The sequence below is a fragment of the Nansenia antarctica genome, assembly GCF_963989245.1.
Source record: "Nansenia antarctica genome assembly, chromosome: 2".
Classification (NCBI taxonomy): Eukaryota; Metazoa; Chordata; class Actinopteri; order Argentiniformes; family Microstomatidae; genus Nansenia; species Nansenia antarctica.
This window is the reverse complement of record NC_137675.1, coordinates 73,564,739-73,587,900: the sequence shown is the minus strand read 5'-3', so window position 1 is coordinate 73,587,900 and position 23,162 is coordinate 73,564,739. Positions and strand designations below refer to the sequence as shown.

At 44.3% G+C, this 23,162-nt stretch overlaps 2 protein-coding genes across 3 annotated transcripts; one reads left to right on the top strand and one right to left on the bottom strand.

Moving 5' to 3' along the window:
• Nucleotides 1-1,387: 1,387 nt before the first annotated feature.
• Nucleotides 1,388-16,262, bottom strand: LOC308151953 (branched-chain-amino-acid aminotransferase, cytosolic-like; the record flags this gene model as incomplete). Of its 2 annotated transcripts, XM_080524854.1 has the most annotated exons (19): nucleotides 1,388-2,660; nucleotides 2,827-2,901; nucleotides 3,060-3,200; nucleotides 3,379-3,464; nucleotides 3,721-3,863; nucleotides 4,444-4,607; nucleotides 4,751-4,870; nucleotides 4,982-5,092; nucleotides 5,264-5,464; nucleotides 5,840-5,914; nucleotides 9,886-9,982; nucleotides 10,442-10,509; nucleotides 10,595-10,699; nucleotides 11,053-11,144; nucleotides 11,378-11,444; nucleotides 15,620-15,717; nucleotides 15,839-15,877; nucleotides 15,966-16,115; nucleotides 16,238-16,262. In XM_080524854.1, 18 exons carry the CDS (start codon nucleotides 16,060-16,062, stop codon nucleotides 2,619-2,621), a joined length of 1,821 nt encoding a protein of 606 aa, XP_080380980.1. In that variant the 3' UTR covers nucleotides 1,388-2,618. The 2 variants fall into 2 exon arrangements, with proteins under 2 accessions (XP_080380980.1, XP_080380981.1); XM_080524855.1 differs by lacking the exons at nucleotides 9,886-9,982; nucleotides 10,442-10,509; nucleotides 10,595-10,699; ... (4 more) ...; nucleotides 15,966-16,115; nucleotides 16,238-16,262 and adding an exon at nucleotides 7,778-7,795.
• Nucleotides 16,263-17,922: 1,660 nt separating this feature from the next.
• kcna7 (potassium voltage-gated channel, shaker-related subfamily, member 7) lies at nucleotides 17,923-22,237 on the top strand (the record flags this gene model as incomplete). Its single annotated transcript, XM_080524779.1, has 2 exons — nucleotides 17,923-18,660; nucleotides 21,311-22,237. The coding sequence occupies 2 exons, from the start codon at nucleotides 17,923-17,925 to the stop codon at nucleotides 22,235-22,237; spliced, it is 1,665 nt and encodes a 554-aa protein (XP_080380905.1).
• Between the last annotated feature and the right edge of the window lie 925 nt (nucleotides 22,238-23,162).

Below are 23,162 nucleotides of genomic sequence, written 5' to 3'. Positions count from 1 at the left end.
GGGTCCTTCTCTTCCTCCTAAAGTCCACCACCAACTCCTTTGTTTTGCTGGTGTTAAGCAAAAGGTAGTTGGTGTCGCACCACTGCACAAAGCTCTCCACCAGGGCCCTGTACTCCTCATCCCTGTCGTCTGTGATGTAACCGACGATAGAGGAGTCATCCGAAAACTTCTGCAGGTGGCACTGGTCGGAGCTAAACTGGAAGTCGGAGGTATAGAGGGTGAAGAGAAAGGGTGACAGAACAGTTCCCTGGGGGGCACCGGTGTTGCACACCACCACCTCAGACTGACAGCCCTGCAGCCCTACATAACGCAACCATCAATAGATCTCTTAAATACTAATGATTTATATCCTACCAGTCTATACATCTCGGCATATAGGGCTTTTAAAAATTCAGGTACACATATTTACAATACATCCATGATTGATCATGAAAAGTGCCCCCACCACAAAGGAGGGTGCTGCTCCCTGCTGCCTGTCACAAGTAACTACAGGTCTGACCAGTGGCTCACTCTAAAATCTCGATATTGTGACTCAAATCTCATGCGGCTGAAATATTTGAGTATTCGACAGATTTTATCTACATTTTTATCCGCATCAAGCTCCTTCCATTTTATTTTGTTTTGTAAAAACAGCAATACGGTTAGGAGTCCTTATGAATAACCACACGTTGTCAGAAATGGAACACAGATCATATTTATTTGTAAAAATATAGTAACAGCAAAGTTGAAGAGTAACAGTGACTCATGAAAACAACTACACTCAACAAAGGATTGAGCAGGATAGCTCCTAGAGGAGCCACTATAAAAACACTTGTTATAGATTAACAGAACATAGATAATACACTCGGTCAGGCACTTAGACAGAGGAGAGGGATAGGCAGATGGAGTGTTGGTATTGGAGTCCAATACTTTCAAAAAGAGAAAAGAAGGGAAAGCAGCTGGGAGAAACATAAAGCTGGATATACAGTTAATGCCATGGATAAATTCATGCCATGGACAAATTCATAGGAAGACAGTACTAGGTCCAATCCATAACCAATGTGAGAAAAACAATAAAATAACAATAACACCTACACAGGGCTCTTATTCTTAAAAACACAACTCACTGTTACCATACATGTTGACATTGATTACACACCTAGTGCAGGAGTCACTGACAGCACGTTTATTGAAAGTGGTCTCTCTCTACAGTACTCTGGAACTGCATCTACAGTATGTGGGTTACCCCTCTACTTGTGCGTACTTGAGTTCACCTTGACCTCTCCTTCTAAAATCTCAATCTTTTTTTAGGACTTTTTGCCTTAGTGGAATCTTTCCAATCAAGACAGACACTCACAAACATACACTAATTTATTCTCACGTTCTCTCTCGAACATTCAGTCTCTCTCTCACTCACTCACGCACACACACACACACACACACACACACACACGCACACACACACACACACACACCCACACACACACACACACACACACACACACGCACACGCACACACACACACACACACACACACGCACACGCACGCACGTCAGTGTAAACTAGGGATGTACCGATACCACTTTTTTTCACAAGTACTTACATTTGTGTACTTGCTGACACCGAGTACCGATATGAGTACTTAATAATACCTAATAATACTAATAATTATAGTTCTAACAATGACTTTGAAAACATGTTCATTTTCAGCAGCTCAGCCTCCTCACTTTCTGACTAACAAATTAAATATGTGACAGGGTCCGGTGTTTGTTATATATAAGAACAAACTTTTTATTTTTTCGCGACTTGACGATTACCGACTTGTTACCTCTTTCACCAGACCCTGACACACATACACAATTTAGCAGAGCATAGTTTTGCAGTCAGCTCTACTTTTGTCGTCATTTCATTTCATTTCATTTCATTCCTAAAATATCTCCAAATGCTGACATTGCTGCTCCTCTGCCTACCTGCTACGAGAGGTTAACGTAAGGTGGTAGTTTACAAGTACATCAGCACAGTATCGGTACTGGTATTGTTGCATCCCTAGTGTAAACCCATTTCTATGACATTGTTAAAAAGCTCCTTGTGTCAAAGCTGCATATATCAATATTTCTATACCTGGAACTAGGTATAGAATGCCCTACAAAATGAACAAATAGCTGCTTGTATTGCATTATTCTAATAAGAATACATTGATCGGTGCCTATCAGCTGGTTAGTAGTAGCAGTAGTGCTTGTGCTATCTACGATCCTCTTTTGCTTAACCTGTCTTATGATGAATGAGTGAAGACACATACAGAAAAGAAAAGTAGTATAAAATGTGTTCTTCTGCAGAAATACACAGAATGAGTTACTTTTGTGAAACGTGCTGCCATTTCACAGCATTGCATAAATGGTGTAACTGTTGGTTTTGAACATTCTAACAACTAACCCCTATACCTTTAAAAGTTCACACAGAAACACATGAAACAGACGTTCAAAGTTACCTAGAAGGAGAAACCGACAAATCCATGTTCTTGTCCCTCAGCCATCCAGCCGATCAGTGGGAGTGCATTTATGGGTTGAAGAGAAGCTGGTGGTCTTGAAGATGGAACTGGGGGACTAGTCTTGATATGATTGGCATGTGCAAATGGCCAATTAAACAACCAATGGTGCCCATTCACTCTGTTTCCGTCCATACTGGTTAAAGCAAGGAGCAGAGAAGGGAAAGGCGAAAAAATGGGATAATGTTTTATTTTGTTGCTTTCTGCAAACAAAATAGTGTTAAAAAGTAAAATGTTAATATCTGCTGTAAGTACACTGCTAAAAAGGTAAAAGGCAAGCATTAGGGCACACCGCAGCTTACCTGCATGTCAGTCAACTCCTTGTAGAATCTCTTAGCCATGTCAGGGCCATTCTGCATGGTAGGAATTTGGTATGTCTGAGGAGGAGAGACACATCATCAGATTGATTTCGAAAGAGACAAAAAAATGAAGAAAAAAAGAGCTCTGGTAGGAACACAAATAGACAAACAAGACAGACAGGAGACAAGTTGGAGAAAACGGTGGTGACGGTGATGATTTAGGTGGTTATGGTTACCTTCCCCTTGTACAGCAGGCTGCCGACTGGACAGACGACGCAGGCTGTACCTGCACCAAACACCTCGATGATCTTCCCTGAGTCCAGAGCCCCTAGCAGCTCCTCCATACGCATGGTGCGCTCCGTCACTTTAAACTCTCCCTGGGAGGAGCCAAATAAAACACAACTTGGTATTTACTTCGTCTGCATGGATTTATTTTCTTCTTCTCCTGTCGACTCTTGTAATCTCTGACTGAATAACAACTGGAACGGAACAAAATTAAAATATACATTCATTGTTCCCCCCCCACCTCCCTTTTTCCTACATCTCCCCTCTCACCCATTCTCTGGCCAAGTCTAGGAGAGATTGTCTGGTGACTCCTGGAAGAATGATGCCATCTAGAGGAGGAGTCAGCAACTCTTTTTCTACAGACACACACACACACACAGACACACACACACACACACATATATATATATAGGCACTGACAAAAAGACACACGCAAACACACTTCAGCCAGTATAACAACATTACAATACTCTTTCTCTTTCAATTATGAAAATGTGTAAAATATCATCCAATGCTTTGATTCTAGACCAAAAACACTAAACATAAATAAAGAACTGAGTCAGTCAGACAGACAGACAGGCAGGCAGGCAGACGGACATCTAGATGTCTGACCTCCGTCCTGGTTGGTCCAGTAGATGAAGAGGTTCATGGTGCCGACCTCTGTGATCTCCTCCTGCTCTCCATACAGCCACAGGACCTGCTGACAGCCCTGCTTCACCGCCTCACTCTGTAACGCTATCGTAGGGCCATAGTTACTGTGGGAGAGAGAGTGAGCGAGAGAGAAATAGGGTGACAACGAGATGAGGGAGAGGAAGAGAGCGAGAGAGGGGGGGGGGGGGGGGTGAGAGGGAGAGAAAGTGACGATAGAATGTAAACCCCTGGTTATTTTATATTGAGAGCAGTGAGAGAGGTCAAAGTCATATGGCCACCAGAGGACAAACAGGAAAACATTCTGGGGGACATCTCAACAGTGTAAAGCGGCCTCTTCAGGCCAAGGAGAGGAAGCCAATTGAGTTGCAGCCGTTAAGTTAATGTTCTCCAGTTAACAGTTACAATGCAATTACAGTTACAATGCAACCAAAGCAAGGAATGCATGTAGTTTAAACAACCCTGCAATTACATTACAGACAGTGATTTTGCTACACTCAGATGTTAATAATAAATCGGTTAGAAAATACCAAACCAAATTCCAAACCAACCCATTGTTACTTTCTGAAATTGCTGAGTCATACTACTACATACAAGTGTGTGTGTGTGTGTGTGTGTGTGTGTGTGTGTGTGTGTGTGTGTGTGTGTGTGTGTGTGTGAAAGTGAAAGTGAAGGTTTGATGCTTACCCCCCCATCTTAAAGGCTCCGACACCCCCTCTCCAGGCCCTGACGAAGCCGGGATCAGCCAGCAGGGACACTGGGCTGAACCCCCCTGTGGCGAAGTAGGGTCCCACAGGGCCCACGATGACAAAGATCAGGGCTTGTCCTGGCCGGGAAACACCCAGGGAGGGCTGAGGGTGAGGGGGAAGAATGGGTGTTAGTGGAGTCACTGGCTGGGATAGTGAGACTTGATCAGTGAACGTCAAGGGATCTCCTTATTTAGGTTCAGGTGAGGATAGTGTTGCCTGTGTCTGAGACAGGCCGAGCCACTCACCTCAATCCCTATAAAGGTGGGTCTGATGTAGAGACTGGCATCTGTGGAGTAGGGGACCCACTCCTGATCCACCTCCACCAGCTTGTTGATGCACTCCAACAGCTGGCCCTTATCAAAAGACTAGAGAGCGAGAAACAGAGGGATTGTCAATCGCTTTTTTCCCCTTTCATGATCAATTCAATGAGAACCAGCATTTATAGAGGTCCTGAAGGAGGTTCGAGGGCCACTCACAGGAAGGCTGCTTCTGGCAGCGGAGCGGTGCATCCGCTTCATGTTCAACATGGGTCTGAAGAGACGGATGTGGTTGTCAACTCCCCGGTACGCCTTCATGCCCTCAAACAGCTGACAGGGACAACAGTTGAAAATGAGCAGATCGGATAATCTTGGCACCTTTACAGTAATGTTTATTAATGCACATTGTCCCTGTAAAACTAAACTGAACACGGTAAAGTAACACATACACACTGTTTACATCTGGCACTGAGACAGTTTGGGTGTGGCTCCTTCTCTCACCTCTATGGAGTAGTGCAGGGCAGAGGTGGCAGGGTGCAACGACAGGTTCTGAAAGGGTTTGATCTGGGGCTCCGCCCAACCTTCTTTCTCTGACCAATAGATGGTCAGCATGTGGTCAGAGAACTGTTTGCCGAACAGCAGAGTGGCGGGGTCGGGCTTGGGCTTGGGCAAAGTGTTGCGCTCGATAGTAAGATCTGCGGCCTGAGAGGGGAGCAGGAGTGGAGGGAAGGAGACAGAAACAGACAGACAGACAGATGTGACAGGAGAGAGAGGAACAGAGTGATGGAGCAATACAATGATTTAATTAAGTAATGTAGACCGTAAGAGCCAATTAATACTCTTTAATTAAATGCAATTAAATAATGAAAGCATGAGAAAGTGAAGGACGGGAAAAAAGGGAACAGAGTCAAGTGATCTAAATGGGACTTTCTTCCTCCTTTCAACAATGCATGTACTGTCAAGTTAGACTCATAAAAAAATAACTCTTGTGGGAGGTGCTGTGGTGACTCTAGTAGACACTAGTACCGGTAAGTAGTGAATCTGTCATAGTGAGTCAGCAAACACCATTGTCATTACCTTGAATGAGGAACTGGCAAACCGCAATGACCCCAAGGAGAAGGGGAGGGCTTGGATGAACCGTCCATGGAGTGCCTAGTAAACAAGTCAAAACATTCCACATGATCCCGAGTCTTTACCCATTTGAAAAGCTTACGGCTAACAAGAGTTGAATCCATGAACAGGAGCCTATGAACCTGCTTCTGCTATCCGATCAGTCAACTCCTGCCATGTTTTCAATGTGCCTTTCAGCCAAGGTGACATGTTGCTATTTCTCAACTCCTATGGGAGCAAAGCACCACGTGTCTGTATGCACCAACAACCACAGCAAATTCCTTGTATGTGAAAACTACTTGGCGAATAAAGTCATTCTGATTCTGATTCTGATGTGTCTGTCAGGTCAGGGTGTCATTTGTGTGTATGTGTTCAGTACCTGCACTTTGTCTGTGGTGTGTGAGTAGTGACAGCTGGAGCCAGGCAGTGTGCTTTAAATAGCATCACAGACAGGATGCATCAGTAAACACGAGATGAGAAAAACTTCTCAGTCTGTAATATGCATTTGACTCAGGGTTCTCCCCATCCCCCCCAAAAAAGTAATGATTCAGCATGGTTATTTATAGGATAACCATTCACTTTAATAAGTGCCCCAGAAGTGTTACACAGCGTTTGGCCAATCATTGCTGGCTCAGGACATCTGTGTTCTTTGAGCTCTAATAAGCTCCATTACCACTTCCCGTTTAGCTTTTTCAGTTTCCCAATTTTCCCCTTCAAAATAAAAGACTTGAGTTAGGCCTAAAACATGACTGGAAAGTAATTGGATTATAATATTATTTTAGCCAAAATACATAGGATGTAGGCTACTCAACAGAAAGTATATTATAGCTATACCTTATACAATGATGAAAAAGTAATTTTGATCTTCTTAATCTGCAACATTTCTAGAATATGGATCAGATGTAGAGTCTAAAGTGATGTCTTCTGTATGTATGCATGTATTCTGAATGTTCATGTGCACTTTGATATCTGATCTGTTATCTGCTGTTCTGTAATTTGTTTCCTGTGTTTATGTTATTTTTACTGTGTATAGTTGTAATTTATTTTTATGTAATCAGGGCATCATTGGAAAAGAGAGCTTGCTCTCAATTTAATAAATACAATTAAATAAATTCTGCGGCAATACTATTTCATCAAGGTAATTAAAATATAGCCTAAGATCAATTACGGTACAAACCCTTCTGGGGCAATACTTTATTATAAATAGCCTATATATTTGTTAAGATAAATAGCACATTGTTTGTGGTCCCTTGATCCCTATTTACAATGTTTAAATGTTAAATAAAGTTGAGCGCTCTTATTTTTGAAGAAATCTAATTTCCATACATTTCCATTGACCGGAGTTAGGGGGCGGAGTTCCACTATTGGAGCTCAGAGAACACAGATCAAATAAAGCAGGACCCTAGTGCAGAGTCTGCAGACATGCAACATCATGACATGAATTAATACGTTACATCATCCAGGCTAATTACAACTAACGGATCTTGACGTGTATGCAAGTAAACATTTGGATGTTGCAATAAAAAACGAGATAAACTAAAGCATCAGCATGCATCTGTAGCTTGCTTAAAATATTGTAATTGCAATTATTATTGTAATAAACCCGCATTCGTTTACGCGCTAAAGACATGAAAACCTGTGAAAGTTATAACAAACATTCATCACACTACAACTCCTTGTAATGCCACGTTTTGTCTTCATTACTTGAGTTGAATAGCTACCAAAAGCAGGAGCTAGCTAGTTAGCCGAACTTGCTTGCTGATTGGACTTCATGTTAAAAGTAAATAGTGAAAACTCATAAGCTTTTATCGGTTTAACCTATTAGCCACTCGCTGTTAATTATTGACAGAGACGGTGAAGATAAACAGACATTTGAAAGATAAACAGAGTGATCTTTGGACTCACCGTCCTCAGTGCTGCCATCGCCACTATTGTAATGAATGATAAGTCCTTCCGTGTGGGAGCAGATTCTGAGGACAGTGGTCATTTGTGTTCCGGATATGCCCTTGGCGACATGACAACAACATTTCTATAGTTATTCTGACTATACAACAGGCATAGGTCACCTTGAATAATTATAACGATAGCTAGCATTAACTATAGTCTTAAAGTTACAGATTTGAAGCTTTCCTTTAAATATTTACACATGTTGTGTAATCTTCAAGAATATTGCTCTTTAGCACGTACACGAAAAGGGGGAAATTCCATTTGATTGTAATTGTGTGCGTATGATGTTCATCCACAAACTCATAAAGATTGATCATCTTAATCTTAATAATCTATTCATAAAGATTGATGAAATCACTTATGATCTAATCTAGCTCAATTAAGATAAATGGCCAGTAAGGAGTTAAAAATAAATAAGGCGTGTCGAATCTCTGCCATGTGGTTGGACAAAACAAGTGAGGTTAGACAGGTTCGAATATACGGGGACATGGAGTTCAAATGGGGAAAAATTCCGATGGCAGCGATTGGTCTACATGCGGGGAGTTGAAGCAATCGGGCTACTTGATTGGCCATGATGCTGCGACGGATGAGTAAAGTAAATTGTACTGCCACGGTGTTGTACATAATTTACTACTGTAACGCTGACCTAATACACTCATTAAATGACCCCTTATCCTATGAGTTCCAGGGATGTTTGTCAGCACATTAGTATTTTTTTTCCACTTTAATGCATGCATTTGGAAAGATGATGTAAAACGGGACATATTTCATGGTAACACATGGTAACACTCTAAATGTATTGATCACAATGCGCTTAAATTAGAACAACCACTATCATGAATGAAAATGTGTCATTCATAGTTTGTGTAACTGAAAGCCATCAAATGGGTTGAAAATAAAAGGTTGAAAATGAAATCTATTGGAATCTGATTTATTTAATTGTATCCAACATAATATATGTATAAAAACCAAAGAATAACATTCACTGCACTCTCTGTTTCTCGTTGTTGTGTGTCCGTGTTAATCAAATATGCATCTTCGGTGGAACCTGAATCACCTGTTGGTCTAGTTTCATGTTCAATTATTAACAAGTCATTGTGATTGTGTCTCAGCCACAAATCAGTCTGTTGGGAGGTGCTTTACAACAATGCTGAAGAATGTTTCCATCTGCTGTCTATTTCTGCTGCTGTCATTGCTAAGAGGAAACAGACAGCCGCCCAGACAAATAATACTACTACCACTACTACATATTATTATTATTATTTATTACATTTATAAAGTGCTCATTACATGAATAATCTCAAAGTGCATAATATGTCTACAACTTCATGTAGTTGAACCATGATCTATTGACTGAACAATACTATTGATTTGACATAGGCTACAGAGTTATCATAAAAGTCCCTTTATTAAAAGTAAACAACACACTTAAATCTCAAAAAAGTAACACAAAGTAAATTAGTTCAATAACATGAAACAGAATGGTAGAACAGTTATCTTGTGGGTCAAGGAGACACGGAATGAAACGCTTATGGGACCTGGCTCTTGAACCCGTAGTTGAGTTCAGCACCTCCACTCAGAAGCAGGTCTATCCCAGTGCAGAACGTGGCATCAGCGGCCAGGAACAGGGCCATCAGACCACTCTCAGCTTCTGTCCCCATGCGACCAATCAGCTATTTGAGATTAAAAAATAAAATAAATAAAAAAACACATTCAAGAAGATGGATGTTGTTTCAAAGTGTCACTCAATATTGTCACTTCAAGAAGATGGATGTCATTTTAAGTGTCACTCAATATTGTTATTTGAAAATGTATCTCCTCCTCGCCACGATAAGTTCTGAAACAGCACTAAAACAAATGTTTGTGGTGAGTCGTTGCTCATAAGTCTTTTATGTATTTTTTAAATTTTATTAAACCTTTATTTAACCAGGTGACCTCATTGAGATAAGGAATCTCTTTTCCAAGAGGGACCTGGCCAAGAGGGGCAGCACAAGGACACAGGCATACATTCAATACACAGATAGACATAATACTAAATAACAAGAAATTATCCCATGACCACTTGCCTGAGCATTCGCCCCCTCTTGAATGGTTGCTGAGGCATCTGCTGTCTGTCCTGCCAAATCCTCCCACAGAGGTGTCATCACATTACCTGGGGAGATACTGCAAGACATGACAGACATGAAGCGGTTTATTACCCTCTACGACACTTCACAGTGTGACCATCCCAGGAATCTTTTTTAAATAGGAGGATACATTTGTAGAGACGTTTTATTGAGGGATACACACATCAGCATTAGACAGCAAGAAAAATGGGATAGGATAAGGAAGTGGATAGAAGGTACATTGAAAGAGGGAAAAGTGTCCTGGGGTGGTCCAGTGGTCTAGCACCATGGCCTACTGGGTACATATATGCCCATGTCAGCATGGGTTCGAATCTGGCCCATGCCCTGCTGACATACCCACCTTACTTTCCTGTCTCTCTACACACTCAATACAGAAATATGAGAGTGGGACTGCCCCACTAAAAAGAAAACGTTAAGAAAGAGGGGAAAAAGCCAGAAGGAAGCAGGAAATAGTAAAGGAAAGGGAAAATGAGAGATAGAAACCTTTTATACTCACCAGTTGACTCTCACTTGGTAGCGACTCTCATCCACAGCCATTGCTTTTGTCATGGCAATGATCGCCCCCTTGTGGAATAAAAAAGACACACCACTCTTACTTCAGATAGGGAGTAATGATGCATAATGGTGCCGAGTCTTGGTGACAACTCACCTTGGTGGCTACATATGGGACAGCATGTTTCTGGCCAATAGAGGCCACCAGACTTGACAAGTTGATGATATTCCCCTGACACTTCCGTAGGTGGGGCAATGCATACTGAGGATGGGAGAGTGGGGGGAAATATGGTAAACCCTAACAACGGCCCATTGAAAGAAACAACCAAATTGTGATTGATTGGATTTGTGTGGAGAATGTTGATTTTTGAGTGTTTTCTCTCTAAGTATCCAGCCTGAGCACAGAAAATCTATTTTTTCAAAACAAATTTCACGCATGCGCGCGCACACACACACGCACGCACGCACACACACACACACACACACACACACACACACACACACACACACACACACACACACACACACACACACACACACACACACACACACACAGTCGCGCACACACACAAATATAAAAAATAATAAAAGAGAGAATAGAAGGTCAATATTTACTTTGGAGGCCAGGAAGTAGCTGATGAGGTTAAGATTCAACAGATCTCTAAACTCATCCGCTGTAGTGTCATCAGTGGGTTTGTGAGGTGGGTCTGAGAGGGGCAGAGATAGGGAAAATATATAATGAATACAACATTCACACACAACACAAACAAACACACACACACACACACGCACGCACGCACGCACGCACGCACGCACGCACGCACACACACACACACACACACACACACACACACACACACACACACACACACACGCACGCACACACACGCACAGTGGCAATATAACAACATGAACTGTTGTGAATAAGAAACAAACTTACGCCACCCAGCATTGTTGACCAGGCAGTCTATTTGACCATAATTCTCAACGGTCACAGCAATCAACCTCTGGGGAAAAAAGTCACACAGTTGAGTTGACCATGTCATAAATTAAAAGAGAATTGAGGAAGAAAATTGCTTATCTCAGCATATGAAGTACCTGATTGTTCAAGAAGAAATACCTAAAGACTGACATTCTAAATCATGAACAACAGGCCATGTAGTCTATCTGAATACAATGTATTTACTTGCTTTAATGGTCAATAAACTTGTTGGAAACGTAAAAAGGAGCAGAAAAACCTGCTGGACATAACCCTAAACTGATATGGTCTCCATGGTTACAGCTGAACAAACACGTTCAGAGCAAGACTTTAGTTTAGTGCCTCTCATAGGCTATTGTTCATGAGGGTGTATACAATCACTGAAAAATATTTGAACACAGTAAAGAATGTGACACTTATCACAGTCTTTGGGTGAGTTCAGTCAGGACACTTAGGTTGTTTTAAGAAGGTTAATGAAAATGGTAATACACTACGTTTGGCGTAATTGGATGGCTCCGCTCTTATATAGCTAAGTTAAAGTTAAAGTTACACAACATTAAATACAACATTATAAGGCAGGGAGCCCATACACTTTTGAAATTCCCCTTAGGTAGGTAAACACAGACAGGCCTTTCACACCGGCACAGAGTCTGGTTCCCGAACCTCATTTTGAACCGGCCGGCGCGTTCAGACCAAAAATAAATTGGTTCGGAACCTGAAAAGCCGGTTCTCAACTGGAACCAGAAAATAGTGTTTCTCAGTGGGAACCAAAAATAGAACCGTGACGTCAGAGTGTCATATTCTAGGCTGTGAAAATGTGCAAGAGAGCAAGAAGGAAAGAGACTAAATGTAATCTAATCTAAATCGAATCATTAGTGATTAAAACAATTATCAAAAGCTTCATCATTCTCTCTATCTTCCTGACATGCTCAGCAAACGCACATGCACGGGCACAAACACAAACTTTGTGGCATTTAGTATCTGGCTAGTAAGAGAACATGTTTATTTCAGATACTGCAGTGGAAGATATTATTCTAATTTCCAGTGAAGTAGCCACCATCATGTTGTGACATTTTTGTTTATCCTGCCCCTTCGTCACCCAACAATGATGACGTTGATGGTTCTGCTTAAACTGGTATGAACGTGGGATAGTTTGCCAGACAGCACCAAGGTTCTGAGACTCCAGAACAGGAACTGGAACCAGCACGGAGCCTTGCCGGTGTGAAAGGCCTATGCTCCGTGCCGGTGAACCTGCAGGTGGAAGCTGGGACAGTGGGTGGGAAATGTTTTACTTATTTTTTCCCTCATAAGTCAAGAGAGTGGGAGTGATTTTGGAGATTTTAGGGTTTCTGTGTTTCCTGTGCTAGCTATGTCCTGTTGTAGTATATTTTACTTGAACACACACACATACATGAATTGTATAGTATGGGCCTGTATTATTTGCCTTTTGACTTGCATAAGTTCTGTCAGATTCTCCTGGCTGTGGGGGTTTTACGAACCTTTGTTCTTAAAACCCATATGGTCATTTACAAAATGGAGGGCCAAAGTGACTGTACCTTAAAATGGCCTCCTGACCTCTGCCTCTTTTTCACACCTCATGCATCTATTCAGTGACTGTGATAGGACCATTGTTTGTAACTGTATTTGCATACTATTGTTTATAAATAAGAAGTGTGGGCACCACTAAGACTGTCAGAACCTGGCCAGAAGGGTCCGCTCCACTGCAGATCTGCCTAAATGACACCCTATGGCAGGAATATGAGCATGAGGACCTGGAACAGTACACGTCGTCGGTTCTGAACCACATAGTGAACTGCACCAACTCAGTCACCGTGGACAAACGGGTCCGGGTCTACCCCAACACGAAGCCATGGATGACTGGGAAGGTCCAAAAACTGATCAACGAGAAGGACAACGCCTTCTTCGCAGGGAAGAGCACACCGCTGTACAGCTCCACCAGGGCCAACCTAAAGCGCGGCATCAAAGCGGCCAAGGCAGAGGAATGCCTCCTGAGCAACGACTCCAGGCGGATGTGGCAGGGGGTTCAGCAGATGACAAACTTCAGAGCCAACAGGCTCACAGCCGCAGAGGACGACCCCCTGCTGGCGGGAAAGCTGAACACCTTCTACGCCCGGTTCGACGAGGGGCGAACGGAGGTAACCGCAACACAAACACCACTCTCTCCAGCTCTCAGCAGCCTCACCCTCACAGAGCATGAGGTGAGACGCGTACTGAAGGCGGTGGACCCCAGGAAAGCCTCGGGGCCGGATGGCGTCCTGGGACGGGTGCTGAGAGACTGCGCCGACCAGCTGGCCGGGGTTTTCACCAACATCTTTAACCAGTCCCTGTCCCAGGCCACCGTCCCACCCTGCCTGAAAACCTCAACTATCATCCCAGTCCCGAAGAAAAGCACGGTGAGCTGCCTAAACGACTACCGCCCGGTGGCACTCACACCAATCATCATGAAGTGCTTCGAGAAACTAGTCCGGGCCCACATACTCACACGCCTCCCGCCCAACCTGGATCCATACCAGTTCGCCTACAGAGCCCACAGGTCCACAGAGGACGCCATAGCGACGACTCTCCACGCCACTCTATCCCACCTGGAGAGGGGAAACAGCTACGCGAGACTGCTCTTCGTGGACTTCAGCTCCGCCTTCAACACCATCCTTCCAGACAGGCTAGTGACCAAACTACTAGACCTGGGTCTATCACACTCTATATGTGCGTGGATCAAGGACTTCCTGACCGACCGCCCCCAGAAGGTGCGGGTGGGCCCCCACACCTCCACAGCCCTCAGCCTCAGCACTGGGTCCCCCCAGGGCTGCGTGCTAAGCCCCATCCTCTACAACCTCTACACCCACGACTTCACCCCCGTCCACCCCAGCAACTACATCGTAAAGTTTGCAGACGACACCACCGTGGTGGGATGTATCTCGGGGGGGGACGAGGCGGCGTACAGGGATGAGGTAGAGCAACTGAGCAAGCTGTGCAAGGTTAACAACCTGCTGCTAAACAAGTCAAAGACACAGGAATTCATCGTAGACTTCAGGAGGAAAAAGTCCGAGATCCAGCCCCTGCTCATCGACGGAGAGAGCGTGGAGAGAGTCTCAACCCTCCGATTCCTGGGACATCACATGCGGGATGACCTGGCCTGGAAGGACAACACAAAAGGCACCATCAAGAGGGCACAACAGCGGCTATACACCCTGAGATGCCTCAGGAAAGAACACAACAAGCAGGAGATACTGGTGGCCTTCTACCGCGGCGCAGTGGAGAGCATCCTCACCTACGGCATCTGCAACTGGTTCTACAGCTGCACAACAGCGGAGAGAAACGCGCTACAGAGAGTCGTGAGAACAGCACAGAAGATCACCGGCGCCCCCCTCCCCTCTCTGGAAGAGCTGTACAACACACGCTGTCTCAGGAAGGCCTCCAAGATCTCCAGGGACCCGACCCACCCTGGGCACGTACACTTTATCAGGCTGCCCTCGAAAAGGAGGTACAGGACCCCGGCCGCTAAGACAAACAGACTGAAGAACTGCTTCTACCACAGGGCCGTCAAGGCCCTGAACACAGCAAAGGCCTATGTTCTGGGCCCAGGACAGTCTGGACGGATTGTATGGCAGCTAGTGCTGAGGCACAAACATGTACATTTCAAGCCTGCAAACTGTGACACTTTAAATAACGTGAAAAAATACTTTTGTGCAATATGACAACCCTAGTTGACTATCTGTGCAGTATAGTACAGAGGATTGTGTACATAGCCTTTATTTATGTAAACCAGCTCCTTACCTTCTTGTGATTTTCCCCTTTCCTAACACCAGGGGAGCCACCCCTCCTAAATTTCGTTGTTTGGTACCTGTACTGTAGCAATGACAATAAAGTCCATTCATTCATTCATTCATTCATTCATTCATTCATTCATTCATTCTCTCAGACCAGCAGCTTCTCTCTCTCTCTCCCTCCCCCACTAAATTGATTAGTTATCAATGTGCACTGATTAGTTGTCAATGTATCAAATAGCATTGAGATGTTGTTGATGATGTTGGCTCTAAAATCACAGCAATTTTATAAATAGGACCAACCCCAAACCATTGGTCTTGGCATCCATTAAGGAGGAATTCTGTGCTTATCTTTGTGCTTACTGTGATGATCACTTGATTTTCATATCACGAGTCAATGAGAAATCGTTGCCGTCACCTTGATGTCCTCTTCTTTGGAGATGTCACAAGACACAAATGTGCATGACCCTGGCCCTGCCCTGTTTAGCTCTGCCTCTAAAGCCTGACCAGCTTCCACTGGAACAAAAGAGGGTATACAAGTCATTACCAGAATTAAAAATGTTTTAAATGATCATCTGTATTAATTTTAATTATTATTAATTTAATTATTAATCCAACCACTCTCAAAGACACTCACCTCCTCTGGCACAGAACACCACTTTGGACCCATTCTCCACTGAAAGGGAAACAAATTGTTATGGTTAGGGAGGGTTAGTGTGTTATTCCATTTTATTCCTCCACATTCAAGTAATGACTTTCCTTACCAAATACTTTGACAATGCCTCTGCCAATTCCCTTCGAGCCTCCTGTCACAATGACAACTTTGTCGTGGTAACGCAACGCTCTGTCAGTGCCAGACATATTCGCGAGCGGAAGATGGTTTTGGTTTGTGTGACGACGATCCAGTCGCAGAACTGCGAAAATAGAGATTCGTTAACTGCTTGCTTCGGGCGTTGGCAGACAAATGTGACAATTCCCGTTTACTTATTGTCTGGTCATATATTGTAACACGAGCTTTCACACCCGTGTTTGTCACCTGATTAGAATGCATTTCAAGTTCCTGAAGTTCAAAGTTCCTCTTTCCTATAATCATAAGGTTTGTTCGGCTCACAGGTGGCTTTATGGGACTTGTAGTCACGTTTGCATACAGTCCTATGCACATTCTAATAGACATTTTTTTGATAACAAACACTTTTTTTTGTTTAGCAAATTATCAAATACAATTCAGAATGAAATTCAAATTTCTGCAAAATAACCTTAACCATTGTTATTACAAGTCTAGTAGCCTATGCGTCAATGGAATCATCATCTAAATTACTTAATAAACATAATAATATAAATATAATAAACTATAATAATTAATTAATTATATTACTGAATACATGTAGATGGGAAATTGGGCAATAATAGCTACTACACCAGTGCACCTGTTTGTGTGCGTCTTCTTGTTCTTCACATTCATAAACTCGGCTTGCATGTGTACTGTAAGTTGAGGAAGAAGTGTGTGATGAATAAGCGCATGTGGGTGACAGAGAGAGGGGGTGAGAGATCGTTCGAGGGAGGGAGAGAGAGGGGTGCAGAAGGCCTCAGACATTTGAGGGTGGGGGGAGAGGAGGCTGTGCTGAGGTTGGAGAGGAGAAGGCGGTGGATTGAATTTCGACCTGACAGCATTCCTCGAGAAATACTAAACATGAGGGAGAGCGAAGGGGAGATATTGAAGACAGTGACCTACAAACAAGCTTAACTATCTTAACTTCACCCAGGGGGATCAGGAGACAGATTAACACGACCCCTGAAGGAGCCATGGAGCCACGACTCTGCCCACTCCGCCCTCTACCCCCAAACCTGACCCATTGAGGTGGGAGGGAGAGACTTGGAGAGATCAGGCGAAGGATAGAGAGTCAGAAAGACAGCCAGAGGGAGGGAGGGAAGGACATCCCGTGGTGGAGGGACAGTAGGGGATACCCTGTGATTCTCTTGAGTTGCAATTAGTCTTTATAAACACGAGCTGACTGACTAAGGGGTGAGTAGGGAAAAGTGAAGGCTGTTTCTCGTAGACAGTTATGTCTCTTACTCCAGACCAGCATGAGCACGGCACATTGGAGTAACCTGTGGGCCCGTGTATGAGCATGACTCATAATATCATAATGCATGTTACTATAACTATATAATGCGTGCATAGCCTATAAGTTTAGCATTCAGAAAAAATAGCATTCAGAAAAAAATGTATTGACATTCTGATTACCATTCTGGTAAGATACATTCTGATCCCTAACCTTAACCCGTATAATGACTTAACATGGTAAACTTGTGTAAAAAGATACATAGGCCTACTAAAGAAAATCAAGAAAATCAAACATCTGTGCAAATCTTTCATTTAGGTGAGTTTCAGAATGCTATTATAGTACCATACAGTAATAATGTATGCATAACATAAATGTAATGTCATTAGATAAACATATGGCTGATAAAGTAATCTGATTAGATTAAGATTTGTTACATAATCATCTAAAATATAATGTTTTATGTTTTGTCTTCTTCCTTTTCTTCATCATTCTTCTCAAGCTTCCATTTCTTTATTCACATTTTTCGTTGTACTTATTTGTTTGTTTTCTTGATAACTTGCATTTAACATGCGTTAAGTGATAACATGCATTTTTTTCCTTTAGAGAAAGGGGGATACACTTTCAACAAAAAAGAGGTAAAAATAAAGACAAAGGGATGGAGAATCAAGACAAGGGAGAGGGAGATGGAGATGGAGGGACAGGAGACAAAAAAGAGATTCCAAAGGAGGTCAGCTACAGCGACAGCGCCAGCGACAGCGACAAGAGGACCAAGGACCAGCTCAACATGGTGGAGAAGGGAGAGAAGGAGACCGAGAAGGACGGGAGTGAGAAGGAGAAGGTCGAGGGCAAGAGGGAGAGCCGCCGCTCAGGCTCTCTGTGCAGGGGGGGGTGGGCCCTGTCGGAGCGACTGGCCATCAACGTGTCAGGGATGCGCTACGAGACTCAGCTCCGCACCCTGGCCCAGTTCCCTGACTCACTGCTGGGGGACCCTCTCCGCCGGCTGCGCTATTTTGACCCCCTGCGCAACGAACTCTTTCTGGACCGGAACCGTATCTGCTTTGATGCCATCCTCTACTTCTACCAGTCCGGTGGGCGTCTGCGCCGGCCGGCCAATGTGGCTCTGGACGTGTTCATTGACGAGCTACGCTTCTATGAGCTGGGGGAGGAGATCATGGACCGCTTCAAGGAGGATGAGGGCTTCCCCAAGGAGGAAGAGAGGCCGCTGCCCGTAAACGAGTTTCAGCGCCGCATCTGGATGCTGTTTGAGCATCCAGAGTCCTCTGGCGGTGCCCGCATCATCGCCATCATTAGTGTCATGGTCATCGTGGTGTCCATCCTAATTTTCTGTCTGGAGACACTGCCTGACTTTAGGCATGACAAGGAGCTGAGGGAGGTGAGAGAAGAGTGTGTGTGTGTGTGTGTGTGTGTGTGTGTGTGGGAGGGGGGGGGGTGATGGCAGAGGGCAACAGAGGAAGAACAGAACACCCAGGAGTGAGGGATGAGGGATGAGAGAGACAGAGAGGACAGGATAATGGTAAAAAAAGGAAATACAAAAGGGAGTAAGGGAATGACAAAGTAGGTGCAAAATGCATGGATGGAGGAGTGGAATGAAGGGAGAGGAAAGAGAGGGGAATGCAGCTGACAGGCTGCTAAGAGAACAGAGGTTAGAACCGTGTCAGACTAATGAGGAGAACATTGGACGGATGGCAGTTGGTGACAGGTGTCACCCTGTAGAAACGTAATCACTGTTTGACTTAACAGACCCCTTACAGGGTCGTCAACAACAACAACTCTCACACGGAACAGAGAGTGTAACACACTGTACTGTCAGAGGACAGAATGAATGAATGAATGAATGAATGGTCTTTATTGTCATTAATACAGTACAGGTACCATAAAACGAAATTTAGGAGGGGGGGCTCCCCTGGTGCTTGGAAAAAAGACTAAAAACAAGAGAGCCAAGGGTAAAACAAAAAAGAGAAAAGAGCTAGTTGACATAAATAAAGGCTATGTACACTATCTACTATACAATAAAACACTATGCTATACACTATGCTATGCTATAAATATCCTAACTTTTTCCTATATCTGAACCTTATGTACACATGGGTTGTCATATTGCACATAATATTTGTTGAATAGCGAGGAGTGAGGTCAGGGTTAGAGTTGGGGTTAGGGTTACGAGAACGAGACCCGCTGGGAAAAGGGAGAGCGTGGGAGGGATGGAGGGAGAAGGAGAGGCGGGTTATTGCTGAGATTATTTTAGTCATGTCGTTAAATCTGATACACTTAGATTGCCGGCTAGGAATGGGAGGAAGGGAGGGGGATAGGGATGGGGAGAGGGAAAGGGGACGAAAGCACAGTGAAAAACAGAGGTGAAAGAGGTTTGAGGAGAGAGGGAATAGTGAATTAGAAAGAGGTGGCAGGTGTTAGAGAGAGTGAAAGGGTGGGCCAGAGTGTGCACAGGGCGGGAAGGGGAGGAGGAGGGAGGACTGCTGTACCAGGAACATTATATCAGATAGATTACTGTCCTTGTGCCTCTCTGGTCTAGAACCCCTGCCAAGACAACTCAGTAACTTTGGAGTGGATTGATAGATTATTGACATAGAGAGAAATTGTGAGTGGAGTGCAAAGGAGAGGAGAGGAGCATGTCTCACATTACCCCTTGGAGATCTAAGAGGCTATATATAGAGGAAGGACAACCCTAAGAGCACATCCACACCTAAACAGTTCGTATTAATAAACACACTGACTCATACACACTGAAAGAGGCATGGAAAGAGAGCACCTATTTGATGACTGGCACAAAAGGAAATGAACACCACACATGCCTAAAGGCATGTAGACAATGTGGCTTTGGTTTTTCTGTGTTCATGCAAAATATCAGATACGCAAGAACCAACAGGTCTTTCGACAGTCAACACAAACACACACACACACACACACACACACACACACACACACACACACACACACACACACACACACACACATACACAGAAACACTATCTTATAAACATGATGAGAATGTCCCTCAAGGTAGTTGGATCATGGTTTGTAACCTTTATAAATGTGAGGAGAACCCTAACTAAAGTAGGTGACACATTTGTGGGCACATTGTCAGTCACTTATCAATATAAGAACCGTAGACCTCTTCATTTAGATTTTCATCACTTCTTTTCCAACACGTATGGTATGTACTCATAAACACACCACTCAAACACACACACACACACACACACACACACACACACGCATGCATGCACACGCACGCACACACACACACACACACACACACACACACACACACACACACACACGCACACACGTATACCAGACGTATACGAGTGCCCATGGCTGCTTCTTAGAAAACATTGTCAGTGGTGAAGTGAAGTGTCAGCTGCCAAGTCATTCCAGCTCCTGTTCTGTTATATTAGACCGTCACATGTTCTGTAACATTTATAGTGTTTAAATATAGAGAAACACGCTCATACCCACATGAGAAGTAGATAGATAGAGATAGAGAGAGAAAGGGGGAGAAAGAGAGTGAGAGAGAAAGGGAGAGGGAGAGGGGGGGGGAGTGAAGAGTTAACACCGTAAAGAGGGTATAGCTAACACAGTTTCCTAACAAGCTTAATCAGATCATGATGACAGATACATTCTACGTGTGTGCTGAGGAAAAACTTTGCCACCTTTAAAATAATCTTATCTTCTCACCCCCCCCCCCCCCCCCCCTGTTTACTCTCATCATCTGGCCTTTACCCTGTCCTTCTCTGACCTCTGACCTCTACTTCTACTTATTTATTTTGAAACCTTTTTACGAAAGGTTTTATGAAGTTATTGGAATTTCTTTTCAGTAGAGCACCCCACCATGCTGTACTGAAAACAAATTCCACCACTTGGTTGTGTGGTAATAAAAGGATCTTGTATCTTACCCTCACCTTCCCCCTTTATCCTCCTGTCGTTAACCTTGCCTATACTCTCTTGTTATAGCTACTGTATAATCCCACCCTCACTTTCCCTCTCTGCCTGTCTACCTCCAGCAATTCACCTACCAGCCCCACCCCAGCATCCCCAACGCCACCATCCTGGTCCCACCCTCCTCCAGCCCCTTCGACGACCCATTCTTCATAGTGGAGAGCGTGTGCATCTGCTGGTTCTCCTTTGAGCTCATCATGCGCTTCCTTAGCTCCCCCAGCAAGATGCAGTTCTTCAAGGACGTGATGAACACCATCGACTTCTTCGCCATCATTCCCTACTTTGTCACGCTGGGCACAGAGCTAGCCAAGTCCAAAGGTGCCGGGTCAGGGACTCTGGCCATAATCAGGATCATCAGGCTGGTGCGGGTGTTCAGGATCTTCAAGCTGTCGCGCCACTCCAAAGGCCTGCAGATCCTGGGCCAGACCCTGAAGGCTAGCTTGCGAGAGCTGGCCCTGCTCATCTTCTTCCTCTTCATCGGAGTCATCCTCTTCTCCAGTGCCGTCTACTTCGCTGAGGTGGACAGTCCCAACACCGCCTTCACCAGCATACCCGAGGCCTTCTGGTGGGCAGTGGTGTCCATGACAACAGTGGGCTACGGGGACATGTACCCTGTGACGGTGGGGGGGAAGCTGGTGGGCTCCATGTGCGCCATCGCCGGCGTTCTCACCATCTCGCTTCCCGTGCCCGTCATCGTCTCCAACTTCAGCTACTTCTACCACCGTGAGACAGAGTGCGTGGAACCCAGCAGTGAGTTTACCCACGTCGCCACCTCTGTCTGGGAGGACGGTGAGGAGGACAGCGAGGGTGAAGAAGACGGGCCAGACGGGCCAGATGGGGAGGATGAATACCCGCCCATGTATGGGGCCGACTGCAAAGGCATCTGTGTCCCCCTCAATGGGACACTGCTTGCGGGGCTGTGTGCGGGTCAGAATGGGGATAAGAGAGGGGGGAACGTGTACCTCAGAGAACCCCTTGTCACTCAGGTGTGAGAGAGGATACGATGGACAGAGCAATTAGAACAACCGTGGTACACTGCCTCTACGGATAGAGAGAAAGAATAAAGGAAATAAAGAAAGGGAGCTGAATAAAAGGAGGTAGAATAAAGGAGGAGTAGATACAGTATATGAACCTGAAATATGCTATGTACACAAGGACGGACTTGCACGCTCGCACTGTCAATGGCAAATACTGTTTTAGTGTACAAAACGAGCTGAGGAGACTCCCATGGCATAGACAGTCAAGAGAGAGAATTCTGAGAATTAGAAATATGATAGCAATTTTCTAAAGAATGCTTTTTGCTAATGTCACTTATATGTTGACATGATATTGACAACAAGATAGATATAGTTGAAACAGACTGTATATCTATTTATTTATTACATATTTACCAGACTGTATTGATTGTCTACATGTTACTAATGAAAATCGAAAATAGTGATTGTGTACAATGCGATAAATCTTATATTGTTTATGAAATGGGAGTGAACTGCAGCGCCATTCATTTATTGTTGTGTACCAGCTGAGATTTTAATATCAACCTGGTGTGTGAATGTGCAGAGAGGATTAGGACACACTCCGGAGGGAGCCATGGCAGAATTGGTCCGCCGTGATATTGTGTTGACATTGACAACACAAAGAGATCAGTCAGGGGGCTTCTGGTGTAGACAGAGCCCCACCCCTAGGTGTTGGTCAAAGGCCAGGTCAGATGTTTCAGAGTGTAATGGATATAGCTAGGACTGACGACGGGGAAAGCTGATCCTGGACCTGAGTAATCTCACCACTGCCAAGTGTCCAGCTGACCCGTTCTACCCCAGTGACTGTCTAGTTCAGGGCCCAGGCCGAAGCACCCCAGCTTTTTATAACACACTTATAACACATGAAACGCTCCAAAAGTCTGGTCTACAGTACCAAGCA